At 36.2% G+C, this 20,882-nt stretch overlaps 1 protein-coding gene across 1 annotated transcript in view; it reads left to right on the top strand.

Moving 5' to 3' along the window:
• Positions 1-19,384, top strand: part of cpt1a2b (carnitine palmitoyltransferase 1A2b) — a 28,003-nt gene extending 8,619 nt beyond the window's left edge. Inside the window, exons 8-19 of the mRNA XM_039687397.2 lie at positions 962-1,069; positions 1,735-1,822; positions 1,896-2,091; positions 5,111-5,299; positions 5,394-5,499; positions 10,693-10,809; positions 14,498-14,662; positions 15,065-15,193; positions 15,892-16,047; positions 16,635-16,748; positions 16,840-16,932; positions 19,032-19,384. Of these exons, the coding sequence (XP_039543331.2) occupies positions 962-1,069; positions 1,735-1,822; positions 1,896-2,091; positions 5,111-5,299; positions 5,394-5,499; positions 10,693-10,809; positions 14,498-14,662; positions 15,065-15,193; positions 15,892-16,047; positions 16,635-16,748; positions 16,840-16,932; positions 19,032-19,142 (1,572 nt within the window). The 3' untranslated portion in view covers positions 19,143-19,384. The remainder of the gene's footprint in view (positions 1-961; positions 1,070-1,734; positions 1,823-1,895; positions 2,092-5,110; positions 5,300-5,393; positions 5,500-10,692; positions 10,810-14,497; positions 14,663-15,064; positions 15,194-15,891; positions 16,048-16,634; positions 16,749-16,839; positions 16,933-19,031) is intronic.
• The last annotated feature ends 1,498 nt before the right edge of the window (positions 19,385-20,882 follow it).

The following is a 20,882-nucleotide window of genomic DNA, read 5'->3' as shown; positions in this document are numbered from 1 at the left end:
AGTAGTTATCATAAATTAGGTATCATTTGAAAGCTTATAAACTCAGAATTTATCGTGTGAAAACTGTTTTATAATTGAACGTTGTGTTACCATAGAAACGGTACTTTTTTATCAGGCTCCTCCCCTTTTGGGCGTCATTATATTTCATAATTTATGATCAAAACCTTTTTTAATCTTGACAAAATTAATATTGTCAGAAAGGTCTGAGTCTCAAGGTTCCGAATTTTGTGACAGAATTGATATTTGGACAGAAATTTATTAATTTGTTAAGGCAGAATGTATACAACTAAATTCAATGGAATTCAATGGCACCCGGTGGCTATTTTTGGTACTACGCCTAAACAAAATCTCATGGGAACTTCAATTTGTGTGATATCAACTTCAAATTTGGAACATAACTTGATAAGATTTATGGCTTTGATTTTATAGAAATTTTAGAGTAAAAAATATTTTGTAAAATATATATTTTATATAAAATATAAAATATATAGTACAGTATATTTGATTTACTGTAAATTTAAACTTCCATAACTTTTTCATACTTTCATTTTTTGAAGTGTTTTCACTTCAGCAATATTCTGCTGAGTGTTTTCTTTAAAACAAGACCAAACTTGGGTATATATTCCCAAGCATTCTTAAATTACAACAATTTAAGTTTGAATAGTGCATTTTAACCCCCATTCTCAAAAGGGGGGGGGGGGGGGTGACAGCTAAGGGGTTAAAATGTGTCATATCTCTTATATTTTATGTAATGCAATGACATTCAGGCATTCATGTTTGCAAAGGAAAAAAAATCTATTATCTTTAATTAATCATTAATTGTAACAATACCTTGACACAAGATGTTTTCTTGGATTTTAGCAGTGTTTCAGTAATATAATCCTATAAAAAAAGGAAAGGAAAACTTCAGATTTTGGATGGATGCTTCTCTTTTCTAACTGTCTGTATAATTCCTGCACAGGATTTCCTGTTCGTGACTCCAACTGCCAGTCAGGCAGCTCGAGCTGGGAATACCATCACTGCACTGTTCCTTTATCGCCGCAAGGTCAATCGAGAGGAGCTCAATCCCGTATGTTACACACCTCAATGTTCTCAGCAGAATTTGAACCAAACCCCACCCAACGCCACTCTCACTTTCTGAATGAGAAACTATTTTAGTAAACATGTCTCTACCTGTGTTAACTCACTTATTTTGCTGGATTTCCTTGATTCCTTTTGATTAGTCACTGGCCAGATAAACGCTATATAAATTCTTTTTCAAGGTGATGTGCTAAACTTAAAACATTTTAAACATCATTTCTCAATAAAAAACAAAACAATAAAGATTGTAATACAGGTTTTATAACCTAGTATTAATTGATAGACTACCCTGTATTTCTGTTTTGCTTGCACTAATAAAAAATGATTTATACAGACCATTTGACCAACAAGTCACACTAACAATACGTTGATTAAAAGTGATGAAAAAATAATACACTTTTTACATTGAGTGGAGTTACATTGATATACATTTTAATATAAAATAATTTTTTTTAATTGCCTAGTTTGTCAAGATTTTATTGAAAATTGTTCTTGTGACACCTATAGCTAATCAAACATTTACGTTATGCTTCAACGACCCAAATGTATACAAAAGAGGAATTCTAAATTAAAACACTGCAACACTGTCACACTCCTGACATTTTGGACCGTTTTGCAGTAAGTCATTGAGATCATTTGTTCTGGTTTATCTAGAGTCGTATTCCTGGTACTGTTATACCACTGTGTGCAGCTCAGTGTGAACGTATGTTCAACACCACCCGCACACCTGGAGAGGAGACAGGTACATAAACACACACACACAAATACACATAAGAGAGTGATCTTGTGTCCTTGACAGTTTCTTGATCTCTCAGATGTGCTGCAGCACTGGCAGGACAGCGAGTTTGTCGCCGTGTACCACAGGGGCCGCTTCTTCAGGTTATGGGTCTATCGAGCAGGACGCCTGCTGTCACCCAGAGAGATCCAGTATCAGATTCAAAGGATCTTGGATGACCCTTCACTTCCTTCTCCAGGAGAGGAAAAACTAGGAGCACTGACTGCAGGAAACAGGTCAGTGTTTGTGTGTTGCTGTCCAGCAGGGTGCGTTAAAGGGTTTTATGTCAAGCACAGCTTCCTACAGAATTTATTTACCATATCACATCCATTTATTCCACATTGTCTTCTAGTTTTTGGGCCTCTGTGAATCTTTAACACGTATATGATGTAACTTGATGTTATATTTCCATATTTTCTTGCTGGTATCAACTATCAACTGTAACTTCCTAAGACACATAATGTGCATACTGTTTTCACTTTTTTGCATGGATTGTGCCAGGATTGTGTAATATTTATCAGAGTAATAATAGCAGGGTAAAATGAGTCATTCTGAGGATGTCTTGGCAGCAATGTTTGAATTTTTGGGGAGCTGAAGACTGCCTAAAAGGACAATAAATGAGGAATGTTACAAACAAAAGTGTTGCATCCCTTGGAGACAGGACACAGCAAAATCCTCAAACATGAACTAAAGTTATTGAATAAGGGTCAAGAGCCCAACTAAACCAAACACTGATCACCATGATGGTGACTTTCTGTTTTCTGAAAATTAAAAAAAAAAATTTCTCCTTCAGAGATTCTGCTTGTTAACATCAGGTGTCTACAGTAATGCTCAATCATAACTCAATTATTCACTTAATTATCTCATTAACTTTAACACTGCTTCAGTGTTCATTTAACACTCTGCTCAGAGTTTATATAATGCTCACTTCTCAGTGTTAATTTAACACTGGGGATTTGAAGAGTATTTTCATAAGTAGTGATTAAAGCGTAATATAAAGGTTTTTATATTTATATTTTATTATGTATTTGTTTATATAGGGGTTGCTAATGAAATTAAACATCCAGGCAAGGAACCTGTACAGACTCTTACCGACAATGCATAATTAGCAGGCTGAACAAATATAATATATAATATTTTAACAAAACTGAAAAATTATTATTTTATAGGACAAACAGTGTAGGAAAACCAAAATCAAGCATGCAATATACATACTCTATCATAAAACAAAATGTTTAAAATATAAGAGAGTTTTTATAAGTTAAACATATTGGGCCATTGCATTATTACAATACTTCATACTACATGCATTATATAAGCATTATAAAAACTTAAAAATGGTAAAAATTTGTACCTTTCATTGAAGTAAAACAATTGAAATCACACAATGTTGAGTGTACTGGCAGTATTGCGGGACTGGTAACTTGTGCGAAGAGTATAAATGCATTTTGAGAGAATGTCTAGCATTATGTGTTGTCTGGCGTCGAGCCGGGTTGGCTGGGAACGTTGAATTCCTTTTGATCAGACGGGAAGTTTATGAATTATTTATCTCTGGGGAGAGAGACCCATAATCAAATCCTCATAAATTAAATTAACACACAACCCTGGACTTTTTCTATAAATGGTAGATAATTCCAGGGTGAATGTTTTCCTAGAGGAACACCGTAATTGTTTGGATGCCAATTAATTAACCAAATGCTGCAATTACATCATGTATCCCTGAGACATAATTGCCATCTCTTTAGGGACTTTGTAATCTTAAAATGCAATAACTTCTTCCACTTCTGAAAGTATTTTTTTTCTTTTCCACTGACACAATCGAACCAACAGCTGAATAGGCATTACAAAGCAAACTTGTATTTGGGTCTGTCTCCGTTCTCATATTGCACATCCACTTTTGTTCATCCAATTAATTCCTCATAGATTAAAAAGTCATGTCCTATTTTTATATTGTTAAATATTATTGGAAGTGAAGTGGGTTGCAAGTGCATTTTCATTTTCATTTTAGTATAAAGGTTGGGGATTAAGTGCTTGCAGAAGAATTGTATGGAATGCATCTGGTCCAGTAAAGATCAGTTCATAATCAAGGGAAAGCGATATTAAATTGTCTAATTTCATTTTTATGGCGAGGCAAGCACTGCCTGGCAGACCCCTTAGGTTTGCCTTAAAGCTATGGCTATCCATCAAAGAAAGAGTGTATGTAGGAAGGAATACCCAAGCCATTTGGAACATCAATGCCTCGATGAGGGTTTAAAGCTACATTGGCATAAAATTATATGATGAAGCACCCACTTTATGTCTATTTGATGCCACTACTTTTTATGTAATATTTAAAGGTCTGACTGTGCATGTTGGATTTTTTTTAGATGAGAAAAGCCTGACAATGCGTGGTGTGCATTATCCTCAGGCAGGAAATAAATGAGGCGATGTTATTACCCCCCCAAGCTCTGATGCTGAGTCAGTCTGCTATACTTAACATACTGGGAGGGTTTAATAGACAGCATATCACATCTATAGGCTGAATGTTAACCTAGATAAATAAAGCTGTGTTTTAACTGTTTGTATGCATCCCTCACATATCTTTCACTATTTATTTGAAAAGACACAATATCTGTTGTTCAGGAGCATGAGAACTGTACTGCTTGTAATGATTCATTTAATAGATTACTAATTCTTTCTGACCTAGATAAAACACGAGTCATTCTACAACTGTGGTGGCATTTATGTTGCCATAAAAATACAGATAAAATATTTATTTTAAAATTCCTATTTTAAAAATAACAATCACCAAATATTGAATTAACGGACAGACAGACAAACAAACAAATAATAATTTGTGTCAACAATTCTTTTTTGTCATTTTATTGACAAAATATTTATATTAACAAAACTATTGAATCAAAATGTTGATAATGTGATGGTACACAGTATACAGCAGATTTTTTCCAAATGATCAGTCAGTAAAAAGGCCAATTTTCAGGCTATTTTTTCATTTCATTCATTTGCTGGGACCTTTACTCTATATAAAATACAAGATAAGAGTGAGAATGTTGATGAACGTTCTTCCAGATTCAAAGCCAGATATGAGTTAACTATCATTCTTAAGATTTTTCCCCTTTTACATCTCTGGTGGCTACAAGGAAGTTTGTGCTTTATCAGTTGTCAGAAGTGAATATTTTATCCTAGATGACTCAATAATAATGCTTTAATCCGACCAGGAAGTTGTTTTGTGTCTTGAACTATCTGTTCTGTCAGAACGCCATGGGCTCAGGTGAGGAAGCAGTTCTTCAGCTCTGGAGTTAACAAGCGATCATTGGACTGCATTGAGAAAGCAGCATTCTTTGTCACACTAGATGATCAGGAAGAAGGCATGATGGGGGAAGACCCCTCTGTGAACTTGGACCGATATGCCAAATCCCTCCTTCACGGAAAATGCTACGACAGGTGGGATTGCATAATAACATAACTTGTTCTTATTGAGAAACTTTGCATGTCAAGGACATTGTTTCATCTGTTCATTTTGACCTCTTTCTTTCAGGTGGTTTGACAAGTCATTTTCTGTTGTGGTGTATAAGAATGGAAAGAATGGGCTGAACGCAGAACATTCATGGGCAGATGCTCCTATAGTGTCCCATCTGTGGGAGGTGAGTGTGGGAGTCTCACATGCAGCAGCAAAAAAACTTGGCGGTCATCATAGATCAAATGTCATTGTTCAAGTTTCTGTTTTAGTCACCTACCCACTGCCATGTCCTTTCAAACATTTGAAAAAGCTATAAAAGTGTCTGTGGGCGTTTTGTATGGACAAAGACCGCTGTTTATCTCCCCCACAGCAGCTTTCGTCAGAAGACGTGTCTTCCATGCACGCCTCCACACATACTAAACATTTACATCAAACATTTTGTGTTCCATAATGAACGTTTTGTTACTTAAAAGTAGGGATGCACCGAGACCATCTTTTTCAGAATCCATCCAATCCGGTACCAGCGCAGTCTTTTATTTAAATCAAGTAGAATTTCAATAACTCTGTGTTGAACTGATAATCACTCTTTTGTGTGTTACAGTGAGGAAAATAAGTATTTGAACACGGTTATTTTGCAAGTTCTCCCACTTAGAAATCATGGAGGGGTCTGAAATTGTCATCGTAGGTGCATGTCCACTGTGAGAGACATAATCTAAAATGTATGATGAATGAAATTGATGAATAAAAATCACAATGTATGTTTTTTTTTTTACCTATTCATTTGTATGATACAGCTGCAAATAAGTATTTGAACACCCGTCTATCAGCTAAAATTATGACCCTCAAAGACCTGTTAGGCCCTGTTTACACGAGAATGCTCGCGGGTGAAAACGTAAAATATTTTATCGGATGTGCCTTTCATTTACACGGCGACGGCGTTTTTGAGGCTTAAAAACGCAAAAAAGTGAAACCACCCTTCAGAGTGGAAATCTTAAAAACACTCCACCGTCGCGTTCCCGTGTAAATGGTGAAAATGGAAAAGTCTGCTTGACAGTGAAGGTTGTACGCAGGCGCGTGGACTTGGTGTTGTTGAGTGGCAGTGCTCCACATTGCCACCTAGCCGCCTGGAGTGCATACTACATTGAATTTCACACACTTTAGCGTCACCAAATGTACGCGGATTTCCAACCCAAAACGCTCGTATAAATGCAGAATAAAAAGTAATAAAGCAACGCCACTTTTGTGTTTTCTCTTCAGAATCGTTTCCGTGTAAACATAGCCTTAGTCTAACTTTAAAATGTCCACCTCCACTCCATTTATTATCCTAAATTCGATGCACCTGTTTGAGGTCGTTAGCTGCATAAAGACACCTGTCCACCCCATACAATCAGTTAGAATCCAACTACTAATATGACCAAAGAGCTGTCCAAAGACACTTGAGACAAAATTGTACACCTCCACAAGGCTGGAAAGAGATTATGGGGAACAACCTCCTTTCCTCAGTTAGAGTATTGAAGATGGGTCGAGTCGAGGCTGGGTCTTCCAACATGACAATGACCCGAAGCACAGCCAGGATAATCAAGGAGTGGCTCTGTAAGAAGCATATCAAGGTTCTGGTGTGGCCTAGCCAGTCTCCAGACCTAAACTCAATGGGCTCTATGCACGGCGGTATTTCCGGTGAAGATATAAGGATGCTCGATAACTTCCGCCGATCGTAAAGTCCAATACAATACAGAGAATTTATATTGAATTTTATACTCTATGGCTATAATAAAGAAACGTTAACAAAAACAGACTAAACAGACACCCCTTGTTGTGTTTATGCTTCTTTTAAAAATTATATTAAATAAACATAACTATATATAAAATTACATCGAAATGTATGAAAGTTTCATTTCAAAGACGGGAGGACAGTAAATTTTGAAGACTCTGCCATAATACTGTTTTCCCCGGTTTTCCTCTGCTTTAATCTCCACAACCGGAAACAGACGAGCATCCTTGCATCAAATGCGGAACTTATGCTTGCATAGAGCCCATAGAAAGTCTATGGAAGATCTCAAACTCCGTGTTTCTTGGCGACAGCCCAGAAACCTGACTGATCTAGAGAAGATCTGTGTGGAGGAGTGGGCCTAAATCCTTCCTGCAGTGTGTGCAAACTAGGTGGAAAAACTACAGGAAACGTTTGAACTCTGTAATTGGAAACAAAGGCTACTGTACCAAATATTAACATTGATTTTCCCACATGTTCAAATACTTATTTGGAGCTGTAGCATACAAATAAATTGTAAAAAATCATACATTGTGATTTCTGGATTTTTTTTTTTGTTGAGATTATGTCTCTCACAGAGGACATGCACCTACGATGACAATTTCAGACCCCTCTAAGTGGGATGATTTCTAAGTGGGAGAACTTGGAAAATAGCAGGGTGTTCAAATTCTTATTTTCCTCACTGTAAACACAATCTATTTAAAACAGACAACTTCATTATAAAGACAAACAACAAATAAAAAAATATATATGATCATAATATATGACAAATATGCTATTATAAACTAGATTAGTGGATAATTCAGCAGTGAAATTTAGTCTAGAAAAAATCGTGTCTTCACAATTATTGTATAAAATCTGAACATTCAGTGAAAAAAAACATTTAGTGGGGAAAAAATAAGAGACAACAAGAGTAACACTAAATCTGGTAAAATGTTACACAGTGCTCTTTGTTTTGTTGTAAAATACATTCATGAAAAACAATGACAAAAAATCAAAAAGATAAATTGTTTTAGATATAGCCTTAGGCTACTGTATAATTGAGACATGTTTTAAATGTAAAGCACAGCTGTTTGATGAGGCAGCAACATGATGGATAGCACAGAACAAGAAAGGCTATTAATAATCTTTTATTGCACAAAAGTATGATATGAATAAAGAGCAGAATGATGTGCTTGAAGCAACATGAGTCACAGTGCTTCGAGTCCGCGTTGAAAAGTTTAAAGCACAAAGGAAATAAATATTGATGCTTTGTGTGTATTATACAGTATCTATCTATGCAATAGTTTATTGAGCCTTTTCTTTTAACAGTTTTGAATGTCAGTTGCTGCACGCTTGAAGAACAATTATAGTGCATGACTCTAGTGTTGTGATCTGACACCCGGTAGAAAGTCACATGATTAAAGGTACAATATGCAGAATTCTTCACCACCAGGGGTCGCTAACCTCTTACAATAACAAAGGCGTATATTGATGACATATATTCCAAATTAAGCGTAATTATAGATCTTGTCGTCAAGCTGATGGATCTTTTATGGATGAGTGAATACATTGATATTTTTAACATGTCTGGTATGAAGCAGGGCGCAATTGCTAGACGTCGTATACCAGCGCCACACGCAACGCGAGTCCCGCGGATATAAAGGAATAAGGACATTTCATTCTACCGAACTACAAGCAAGTGCTGAATTAATACTTACACATGTCAGTTTATCAGACGAATGAAACTTAAGGTAACACCGCTATTTCACTTGCTCTAACAGTTACACTATCTCACTAAACGGCATTTGAGTCTGTTGAATATTGTTAGTTAGGTTGTGTGTTGGATGTATGAGACTAAATCCGTTAAGCTAGATCAACATTAGAATAACATACAGATCATATTCTAACATTTCATCGTGTTGAACTAAATAACATTGATTAGTTTTATGCACATTTGCTCACCTGTCCAATAAAGTAACATGCAACACTCACGCGGTCCAAAATGTTTGAACAAAACAACAACAGCATGAGTGTCCTGCTAGGCATAACAGGCATAACCCAGTTGTCGACGTCTGTCGCCATGGTTACTATTGCAGTACAAGGTCAAACCTGGCGGAAACCGGGGGTAACGCAGATATGACGGCATTGACTGGCGACTCCTCAAGCCCTGCTCACACGCTCCGTTTCCTTGGTTAAAATCGCAATTTTCTCACAATTTACAAGTAGTTGGATACATTTGGGATATTGTAAATAATCAACTAAACATATTGTATAAAATTGGCCTTGTGGTTTTTGGATATTTTACTGCAAAAATCTGCATATTGTACCTTTTAGTTACAGCAATAAAGTCCAGCAAGATAAAGTTGTTTTATGCGAAACCATAGACATTCATTTACTCATCAAGTTTAATAATAGATACATTATATCATCTTGGAGAGAGTTTCATCATGTTGACTGTTATAACCGAACGCGACGCGCTGTTAAAGGGTTAGTTTACCCAAAAATGAAAATTAAGTCATTAATTACTCACCCCCATGCTGTACCAACCCCGTAAGACCTTCGTTCGTCTTCGGAACACAAATGAAGATATTTTTGATTAAATTTGAGAGCTGTGTAACTACCACATTGGCTCCTGAGGGACTGCCTCTTGACGGCCCAGAAAGTCGATGAAGAAAATGTTTAAATATCCCAAGTGACTACCGTGGCTCAACTATATGTTTATCAAGCGACGCGAATACTTTTTTGTGCGAAAAAACAAACAAAAATAAGGAGTTTATTCGACTATTCCTTTTCTTCCTTGTAGGCCAGAAACGAGATTTCCTTAGATTTCCACGACGCATGCGTGAGATTTGCTATCTTTTTCAACTACTTCAGTTCTGTTCTCGCGCATGCGTCGTGGAAATCCAAGGAAGTCTCGTTTCTGGCCTACAAGGAAGAAAAGGAATAGTCGAATAAACTCGTTATTTTTGTTTGTTTTTTCGCACAAAAAGTATTCTCGTCGCTTGATAAACATATAGTTGAGCCGCTGTAGTGACATGGGATATTTAAACATTTTCTTCATCGACTTTCTGGGCCGTCAAGAGGCAGTCCCTTAGGCAGCCAATGTGGTAGTGATACAGCTCTCAAATTTAATCAAAAATATCTTCATTTGTGTTCCGAAGATGAACGAAGGTCTTACGGGGTTGGTACAGCATGGGGGTGAGTAATTAATGACTCAATTTTCATTTTTGGGTGAACTAACCCTTTAAATGCTGAATGGAGAATGACTGACAGTCGCAACGGAGGGGAAGTGTATGAGATCTTGAAGTTAATGACTTAAATATTAATTTCTAGCTCACATTATACTATATAATGTCTTCAGAACACTTATAATATAGTGGCGAAAAATGTTATGGTGCTTTAGAATGTTTTTGTGCCTTTTTGTGAGGCTTAACAATAACAGAATAGTATACGCACAATATCGGATTTAGTTCGGCCTCGTCTGACTGATACCCGATCCGGTAAAAATGGCAGTATCGGACCCGATACTGATACCGAGTATCGGATCGGTGCATCCCTACTTAAGTGTAAGCATCATTGTTTGGGATAATTTATTTTCATTTATCTTTCACTCTTTCACCTTCGTAGTTCACTCTGGCCACGGACAAATTTCATTTGGGTTACACACCAGATGGGAATTGCAAGGGAGAGATTGAGCACTCCTTATTGCCTCCTCAACGCTTGAGCTGGGACATACCATTGGAGGCAAGATAAAAAGTTTCTCTTTTCTCTAGTTATACTTTCCGTGTTCCTATTGTATGTAGGTATGCCATTGATGTCACACAGCAGGTTCTTCATAGAATCTGCAAAACATCTGAGGATACTCACAAGGCACAAGAAACACACACATAAACACAAACAAATAAGGACTTTTTCCTTCTTCCTCCTTCATGATATTATGAAGAGAGATGCATTAACAGTTTCTGTGTTTATCCACAGTAACATACAAGTAGTGGCCAAAAGTTAGGAGGGATGCATCGCATACACAGATTTAAAGTACCCGTAAAGGGGATACGTTGCCAATGTATCTGTATACTATGGACAACTAAATACAACGGCTTATTATCAATTATCCATACAGGTAGCCAAAAACAGATCAATTGTATATAATATATCACAATGAATTATAATTAAATATTATATAAATATTATATAAATTAAATATAATTAAATATTAATATGTAAATTGTCTAGAATAGATTGATTCCAATTACGGAATTCATTCATCGAATAATCTGTTCGTCCAGCAAACTGACCGTACAATTTTTCATCAACCCTAAAGAGAAGTTATCCTTAGACTCGCAAGAAAGGCTATCTTTCTGGCCATGAAAAATAACTTTCCTGTTTTATAAAAATAGTAATTAAAGTATCAACAAATTGTAAACCTTGTAGCTTATATCGAACAGAGACTTCGTAAAATGAGCAACAGACAGAGTCAATAAATGAATATAATGGATTTAATAAAGGAAAACTATGCATACCGGTGATTAACGTTACAAGGAATAAATGGATATACAACAAAATAAAGCAACAAACAATGAAAGAAAATGAGAATATGAGAGTGATAGGAAAAGTGAGAGAATGATCAATCAGTTATGGCAAAACCACAGACAAAAGCAACCTTGAGAGAGAGACACCAAGACATCAAATCACCCTAAATGGGGTAAACAAATCTTAAACGCATTGAAAGCTCGATAAAACGAATACTTGCATATATAGTTCCAATGCATTCTCATCCCAAGGCGTCATATATGACACTTTTGCCAAAGCATAGACATCCAACGCACATGGCACCCTTTAGCATCAAATGAGACGCTTTGGTTATGGTAGGTTTAGGTATGGGGTAGGGTTAGGGTTAGACCAATAGGAGGCGCCTTCTGCCCCATATTTATCTGCGTCTCATTTGACCCTAAAGGGTGTCTTGTGCGTTGGATTTCTACGCTTTGGCAAAAGTGTCGTATATGACGCCTTGGGATGAGAACGGGCTCATAGTTCTCTTGTGTTGCTGAGTAAAGTAGGCGTGTGTGTGTCGTTCCTTCAGAGCGTCACACGTTCTCTCGGTTCTTCTGGAGTGAGCGCAGTCACAGGGAGTTCAAATATCCGTTGAAAGTAAAGTTTGCCAGCTATTTCAGGCTAAGTTCATTTCACTCGCAAGTAGAAATAAACAAAGGGAAAACAAAAACTAAAGAACTAAGACGAAGCATAACTGAAAACCGAAAAGAAGAGGATTGAAGAGAAGAGAGCGAGGAAACTGCTGGTCCTGACCAATCACCTTAGAGATGTTTGAGAGGGAAAAGACTGTCATTGTCCTGTCAAGTCAGCTCATCTGAATAGTTTATGGCGGCATTGAAAGTCATCCTTTCTCCTTCGGAGAAATGTTATACAGTACATATAATCATACATTTTACTGTATGCTTATCTGGCTTGTTGTGACCAAGAGGATCCTGGGCTTGGAATTCCTTTTGATGCGGCCCAAGTGAGTGGAGAGGAGTCTACGTTGTTTCTGGAGAGGATCGCAGAGTCGTAAATGGTGTCAGAAAACAATCTAATCCCAGACATGTTGGCACTGTGCCGGTAATTTAGATTGCCGAGAGTCCTGGGCCCGTAGTCATTAAGAATCTAAATGCAAAGAGTAGCTCCTAGTGACAAAATTCTAAGAAAGTTCTGTGGGCGTTTATCTGCGGCTGCTTTGCATCCTCTGGCACTGGAAACCTGCAGCGTTTGGAAGGCAAGATGGATTTATCGAAGTATCAGGAAATCCTGAAAACATCATGCCATCAGTGAGGAAGCTGAAGCTTGGGTGTCATTGGACTGGAACAGGACAGATGCCAGGCATACCTCGAAGAAGTCCTGGAAGATTCTACAGTGGCCATCATCACAGTCACCTGACTTGAACCCCATAAAAAATCTCTGGTGAGATTTGAAGGCCGTGGTTGCAGCAACTGGAGGTCAATTGGTTAACTGAACTGGAGGCCTTTGCTCATGAGGAATGGACTAAGATTCCTCAGAAACGCTGCCAGAAGCTGGTGTCTGGTTATACATCTCGTTTGCAGCAGGTCATAATAGCAAAAGGGTGTTCTAAGAACTAAAGATGCTTCTGCCATGAAGAGGTTAAACAATTTTGAGACTTCAGAAGTCACTAAAAGTTGCTTTTTGTGTTGAATTTGGGTAAACCACTTGATACATTTGTTGTGTTGAGATATTTAAATTACTTTTGTTTTATTTGTTAATTGCAAACAGCTAAAAGTTAGTACATTTTGTGAATAAACCTGATTTGCAATGGGTGTTGAATAATTTCGATTACAACTGTAAATTGTTAATAAAATGACACATAGACATATTTAAAAAAAATATTTATCCGCGCTTTAATGTTAGGTAAACCAACAATAACATTACATTAACTAAATGACACATTAAAATAGTTTTATTTATTTTTTACTTCATACATTCAATTGATTTCTTCATTCTATTTTAAATGGTTCTCCGAGTGATAAATCATTTTTAAAATAGTAGTTTAGTGAAAGTTAGCAGCCAAGAGTGTTACACAGCCTTGTTTTGCGCAGTCAGTTTACAGCCACGACAAACATGTCAAAGTGTAATCTGAGAATCCCGCATTGATCAGAAACCTTTATTCATGTTTCATATCTCTATGGTTCACTGATGTTGTACTGGCTCATACTAATATTTGTATACAGGACATGTGCCTTTTTTAAGGAATTTAAATCTGTTATATTTTTACAATACCGGTAATTAATGACTATAATCTTTAGTCATTATACTATACTATTGTCATAATTATGATTGCTGTAGCTCTGTTCAGCCAAACTCTACACATGACTTTCTGTATAGTGTCTGTGGCACTGGGCAGCTCTGAAAACAAGTGTGTTTGATCAGGGATTTTCCCCTCAGCTTCTTCTCAGTGTAAGTAGTTCACTTTCAAATGAACAGTGCTGGGGATTTTTTTTTTTGAATGGAAGGAATAATTGTATATTATGTGATAATGGCCAGCACTCTTCTGCTACACAGTGCTGCACTTCTTCAGTCTGAGATTCCAAGTTGGCCTTACAAAATGATGTTGCTGAATTGCTTGCATCCACTGCGATCTTCTTATAGCTTCTTTAACTCAATTGACTTTTAGGAATATTTTTCATTTTGAAATATGAAATGTATTTCTCTTCATTTCCCCCTAGAACTGAATAAGAAAATGGTTATAGAAACTAGAATTTTTCCTTCATGCTAAACCATGACCCTAGTTCATGATACACTGGCAACTTAATTTAATTTAACTTAATGTATAATTTAAATACAACATTCAGCAGTGTTCTTCGGGGACCAAAATAAATAAAAGCCATCACAGGCGTACTGATGTCTCCTCTCCTCTGTCCTTCTCTAGGTTCAGACACAAGTTTCCGAGTCGCTTGCTGTTGCGCAAGCACTGGCTGATGATGTGGACTGTCATGTGTTTCCCTTCAGAGAATTTGGGAAAGGCCGCATTAAGAAAATGAAAATAAGCCCAGATTCATTTGTGCAGCTGGCACTGCAGCTGGCTTACTACAGGGTACACGCTACACATTTTGACACAAAGGCGAAAGCATTGATCATGATAAAGATGAATGATTTCTCAACATAATTGTTTCACATATTGTTAAACATTGATAACCATTAGTTAATCATTCCCAAAAGGGTGGTTTTTGAGTATATGGAACTTCCTTTTTTTTGTCCCATGAAATGTGTCCATACTCTAATTGAATAATGAATGCTCGGATAAATATATGTGTTTTACATATTTTACATACGTCTTCTAGGATAAAGGGACTTTCTGTCTGAAATGTGAAGCCTCAATGACCCGTTGATTTTTAGGATGGAACTTCCTCTTGCCCCATAAAATGTGTCCATCATTTTAATTGAATAATGAATGCTCAGATGAATGCAGTGTTTTACACATGAAGTTGTCTTCTAGGATAAAGGGACTTTCTGTCTGACATATGAAGCCTCAATGACCCGTCTGTTTCGTGAGGGTCGCACTGAGACTGTCCGCTCCTGCTCCAATGAAAGCTGTGCCTTTGTCCTTGCACTGGAAGCAGGAGAGGTGATGGCAATGCTTTGATTTTTATTTTCTTTTAAATACTTCCTTCTACCATTCAAAAAAAAAAATTTTTTTTAAGAAGGAACTGTCGAAAACCCGATCAGCAGTTCATAATGCACTTTTCACTTTATCAGCATGCCTCAGTTGACTTAAAAAGCTAGTTGGAATTTCTTACAGTTTCCGTGTTGGTTATTGACAGCACTGCACCAATTAGCTGAATGCCAGTAAAAAATCACATGAAGGAATCAATTATCAATTTAGCAGTTCAAAAATAAAACATAATATAACAATATTAAATATAACACTAAAATACATTAATAAATCACTTTTCAAATGGTCAAATAAAAAGACATTGAAAACTGTTTAATTCAGATTTAAAACGTTCGAGGAAAGTCCATTGACTGTTCTCATATGTAAACTGCCCAATACTTATATTAATTAGACAAAATAATAAAGAAAATCCATTTGTATTTTCTTTATAAAAATGCTATTTTAAAATTGAACTATTTTTAAACATTTTATTAAATAACTAAATACATTTTTTTGCATTGTTTAATTTAATTCATTGCTCGTTAATTTCCTCATTTTATTTTTAAGTGCCACTGTCCTCCATAATTGGCATCTTACTTTTCTGAGAGACTTGTGCTGTCCTGTAACATCTTGCGTGCCAATTATTTAATTTTGCCTGGTTTTATTCATAGGACAGAAAACATTGCCAGAAGCTTTTCCGAAAGGCTTCCGAGAAGCATCAGAATCTTTACCGCTTGGCCATGACTGGATCTGGCATTGATAGGCATCTCTTCTGCCTATATGTGGTCTCAAAATACCTGGGAGTAGAGTCTCCTTTCCTCAAAGAGGTCAGTGTTTGTAATGGCCAGATTTGTTTGTTCATTTTGCAGAGTTAAGGATAAGATCATCTTAATCCAATCCAAGCCATCCAAAATGGTTTCATGAGGTTATGTGCTTTTTCCTTAGAGATCTACTCAAAATCCCAACCTGGTCACACTAAATGCATCTCAATAGCACTCGTTGTGTTTATCGTGCAATTTATATGTGAAAATTAGTTTTTACATGGATATGAAGTGTGGGGTATATGTATTATACGTTTGGGTTGGATTAGTGTTGCAGGAGGTGTGTGTATTACACGCAATAAAATTCGTATCATATGCATGTAAAAACTAATTTTCACGTATAAATTGCATGATAAACGCAATGCGTGCTATAGAGACGCATTTGCATGAGATCAGGCTGCAAAAGCCTAAGAAATAATAAGTGAATAACTCTTCAACTAAACTAGTGCATAAACATGCAAAAACACATTAATTTGCAGCTGATTGTTTGTTAAAAATGTTCATGTGTGATATAAAGGGGATTCATGGGGGAGCGATGCATGTGCGTGCATGAAGTTGTTTATTTTGTTCATGTGGCTGTACGTGACATGCAGGTTTTGTCAGAGCCTTGGCGCCTCTCCACTTCTCAGACTCCCGTGCAACAGTTGGAGCTGTTTGATCTGGTCAACCATCCTGAGTTCATCTCGCTAGGAGGAGGCTTTGGTCCGGTGAGCAACTGATCAGCACATACAGTACATATACATAAACTGGTAGAAGCACTCCTTTGTTCACTGTGTTCGTGTTTTGTTTCTGTGCAAGGTGGCTGACGATGGCTACGGTGTCTCTTATATCATCATGGGAGAGGAAATGATCAGCTTCCATGTGTCCTGCAAGCACTCCTGCACAGAGACTGTAAGTGCAGTCAAGCATAACTTCAGAACAATGAATTGCTTGTCTTTTTATTTTTAATGTCCAAATCATGGCATTATTTTGACTTCTTGTTCTGCACTGCAAATTGGCTTAATAACAGTGTCCAGTTCAAACTTATAGGCTTTGTAGCAGACCTTCAACTTGAAATAAACAGGCTTGGCAGTGTTTCCATACAACTGTACTTTAATTCAGATGAGTGAAAAAAACTTAAAAGGAAAATAACAAAGGCAGTTTAGCCAGAGACAAAATAATCCTTTGACAGCTAGCATCACATTGATAACAGCATAGCAGGTAACAGCCATCATGAAATTAATCTCATTACCATTTACATGAATGTATAACATGAATTAATATGAAATTACAAGTACATGTACAAGTATAAGTACATAAGTACATTACAATGAACCACATACCTCGCTCCGTCCGTATATCAAAGGGTGCTAAAGAGTGGTGATCCAGGAAAGGCTGCCGCCATTCAATTAACTTGGATGTTGGAAAGCTAAGTGAGCTTTATTACTGCCAAAACAAATCAAGCACAGAGTGGAATAACACATCAAAGAAAAAAAAACCAAAACACTTTAGTTGAAGGTTACAGTATTTCCAGTCTCTTGACTTTAAACATGCATTGTCATGCAACGTGCTTTCTTGTTTTTTATTTTACGAGTATGAGTATGGAGAGATTAGTCACCCATGCAGTAAGTCGCATGAAATAAAAGTATGAAAACAGGATAATCATAATCAAACACTGCTAGTGGTCATCTACAGGCTACATAATAAATGTAGCCATTTTTTTCACCAAATTCTCAGTATAATAAATATAACGCTGTTAAACAAGTAGAGTACAAACACCAGGTTGCCAGGTCTTTGTAACAAAACCAGCTCAAAGGCCAATCCAAACTAGCCCAAAAAACTAGCCCAACAATGACCCTATCCAAATATCAAAACTCAATGCCATTCCCTATACCTAAAATACAAATTGTTATGCTTTCTCGTGTTTGGGTTATCCGTGTCCGTGGAGGCGTGAAGAGAAGCACACAACAAAGAGAATTCATTTCAGGAACTTGACTTTATTTCTTTGGGTTTAGTTCTTTGGGCTGCTGCGAGCATCTGCCGTTAAACATTAAACATTAAGCAATGACCCAACGTAATGACACAACCACACCTGTCTGGCTAAAACTGAACTCATGTAAAATGTGTAACAATATTTTACAGTCACTGTTTTGTGTTACACACTATTTCAACTTGAAAATCACATGTAGTAGCCTAGTGATTATAAACAGACAGTTTTCATAAAGGCTCTTCCCTCAGAAAACTTTCAATCTAGCACAATTTTCATGGGTAGAAAGCCAAACATTTCAATACAAGCTTTTCAGTCAAATACTATTTATGCAACATGTCAAACCTTTAAACCGCGAGACAAAATTTACCAGCGGCAACAGTTTAAAAGTAGCTCAATTTTGCTGGAAAATCACAAACTTGGCAACCCTGAGTACAAAGTACAAAAAGTTAAAGGAAAAAAGAGTTATACATCTGATATAGAATATACTGTAGTTCAGGTTTTGTGTTTCGGATACTCCAGTATCGTTTTTTTTTTTTTTTAAATAATAGACCCTTTTTTTTTTTACTCAGATCTGCATGACAACATAAAATAACATGATTTAACTTTACCAGCTAGCAGTTGGATAGTTTTTCTCTTCGTAGTTATTTTGAAATCAAATTGAGACTATAAAACAAAAACAAAAAACCTACCTTGTGAGTACAGTTAGACTTTAAAGAATTTAGTGTTCTCAGATATAACGGGCACTTCATGTCCTGCTCTGCAAGATAAGTGATTTTATTTCATAATGCGATGAATGGTGTTTTTTGTGTTCCCTAAAAATGACAAGTGGTGCTCACTGCAGAACAAAATGATTTCCAGCTCCCCCTCTGTGGACCTTATGGGTGGAGTTGTGTTTATCGCAAGGGTTATGGATAGGCTTATCTTTCTAAAATGATGCTACAGTATTTTACACATAATCCAGAGTCTCTTGTACTCCTGTTTGGAAACTAAAATGCAGTGTTCTATTTTTTCTTGTTCATAGGATTCTCATAAATTTGGCTCTCAAATTAGTCAAGCCATGATGGATATTATGTCTCTGCTGAACCCAGACTTCAAGGCAGCAACAAAATCCAACCCTGCCAAACAGTCATAAAATTCTTACAAGAAAACTGGATGCACATTTGTTTGAAGACTGGCTTCTATTTATGTAATTTGTGGATTTTATATTTAATTATTTGATGTTTGTAGGTTTGTGGGTGCTATATATTGGAGCTATTGTAGTGTCAATAATGAAAACAAAAATAAGTAGCGTTTCTGGTTTTGCTAATTGTTGCTAATTTGCTATGGCGGTATTCTGTATACAGTATACATAATTAAAATAGGTGTTCCGAGGAATTACGTTTGTCTGTCTGATTGCTGGCTCTTTTTGTGAGGAAAAAAAAAAAAACTTTATTTTTTTGGTACCTTAAACGGACAATTTTTGTATCTTATATTCCTCCAAAAGGTGCAAATGCATACCGTAGACGTAGAGTATATTTATATGTACCCAAAAGTTACTACTACCAACCTTTTAGGGGTAAGTAACATACAAAGTTTTCTTGTAGTATAATGTAGCTTTTAATGTGTGTGTTGAATTTCATTGTTTTGTAAATTAATTTGAAGAGAAAATTATTTTGCTAGCAAGTAAGATTCCTCCTCCATTTAAGAAATGCTGCTGTTTTTTTTTTCTTTTCTTTTGGAATATCAGATATAAAATTTCTATAGCACCTGTTAGATAACACTGAATTGATTTTGAGGAAATTACATCAGTACCCGAAAATAAACCAATCAATTATAGGGTTCTTGTGTCGATGTCCGGTGCTCTGCTGAAAATTTGTGGTGCCTTGCTAACCAGACAAACCTTGAAGAAAAATCTGTGTAGTAATTGTGGTGGCAAATAAAATTCTATCACCGAATAAGAGGCAAACATTTCCAATAGTCTTTGACAAGGTTTATTTAAATAGTCTTTGACAAGGTCAATTTTTTTTTTTAGAAAAGGCCAGCAGTCATACAGTCAGAGAGTGGCTGCAGTGTGACAGTGAGAGGAGGGCATCCTGTCACGTGCAACACTCTTTAACATTTCAATACAATTCCATATTAGATAGAACAAGGTTTGTTTGTTCCTTTTTACTGTCAAATGATGCTCACACACATCATAAAGATTACAATTTCTTACACATGGTTCAGAAATGACATGACGTCAGTCTCTTGCCAGATGTTTAATGGATCAACTTGTCAAAATGATTGTAAAAGCAGTATTAATAAATTTATATCAAATGGATCTGCTTGCTGACAGCTGATGCAGCTCAGTGAAGTAATGCAGAGAATTCTTGGGAACTGAATTGCAGCATACTATTTGTGATTACTACTAAGATGGGATATTTGTTTTTAATGACCCTACAAGTTTGATTCAACCAGCAAAATGAGGAACTTTTTATTATTTTTGAAATATTTTAAATATGAGGAAAATTTATCTGACAAATTTATTTAGCAAAAAAGGCAAACGATAGCTTCAGGTTTTAATTTCACTATGGAAAAAAATTCATATTGACTTCAAAACAATCAGTTATTAATATTTTGTTGGTTCTCTCATTCTTGCTTGTGTTCATAATTTGTTTGTATGACAGCCAGGCCAAAAATTATGTCAGCACAATTTACGTTTCAATGTGTTATCACAAATAAAACAATTAATTCAAAGCCAAACTATACTCAATAGGCTGACAAAAGTTTTAAACAATATTTGAATAATGGATTATTCGAATAAATGTTGATTTTTCTAGGGTGGTCATCACTTTTGACCACAACTTAAATATAGCAAAGTAGGCTATTGTTACCGATTTGTTCTGATTTATTT

Source organism: Pimephales promelas, chromosome 3 (assembly GCF_988280905.1).
Source record: "Pimephales promelas chromosome 3, fPimPro1.hap1.1, whole genome shotgun sequence".
NCBI classification, from domain to species: Eukaryota; Metazoa; Chordata; class Actinopteri; order Cypriniformes; family Leuciscidae; genus Pimephales; species Pimephales promelas.
This window is presented reverse-complemented; position numbering and strand designations above follow the sequence as displayed.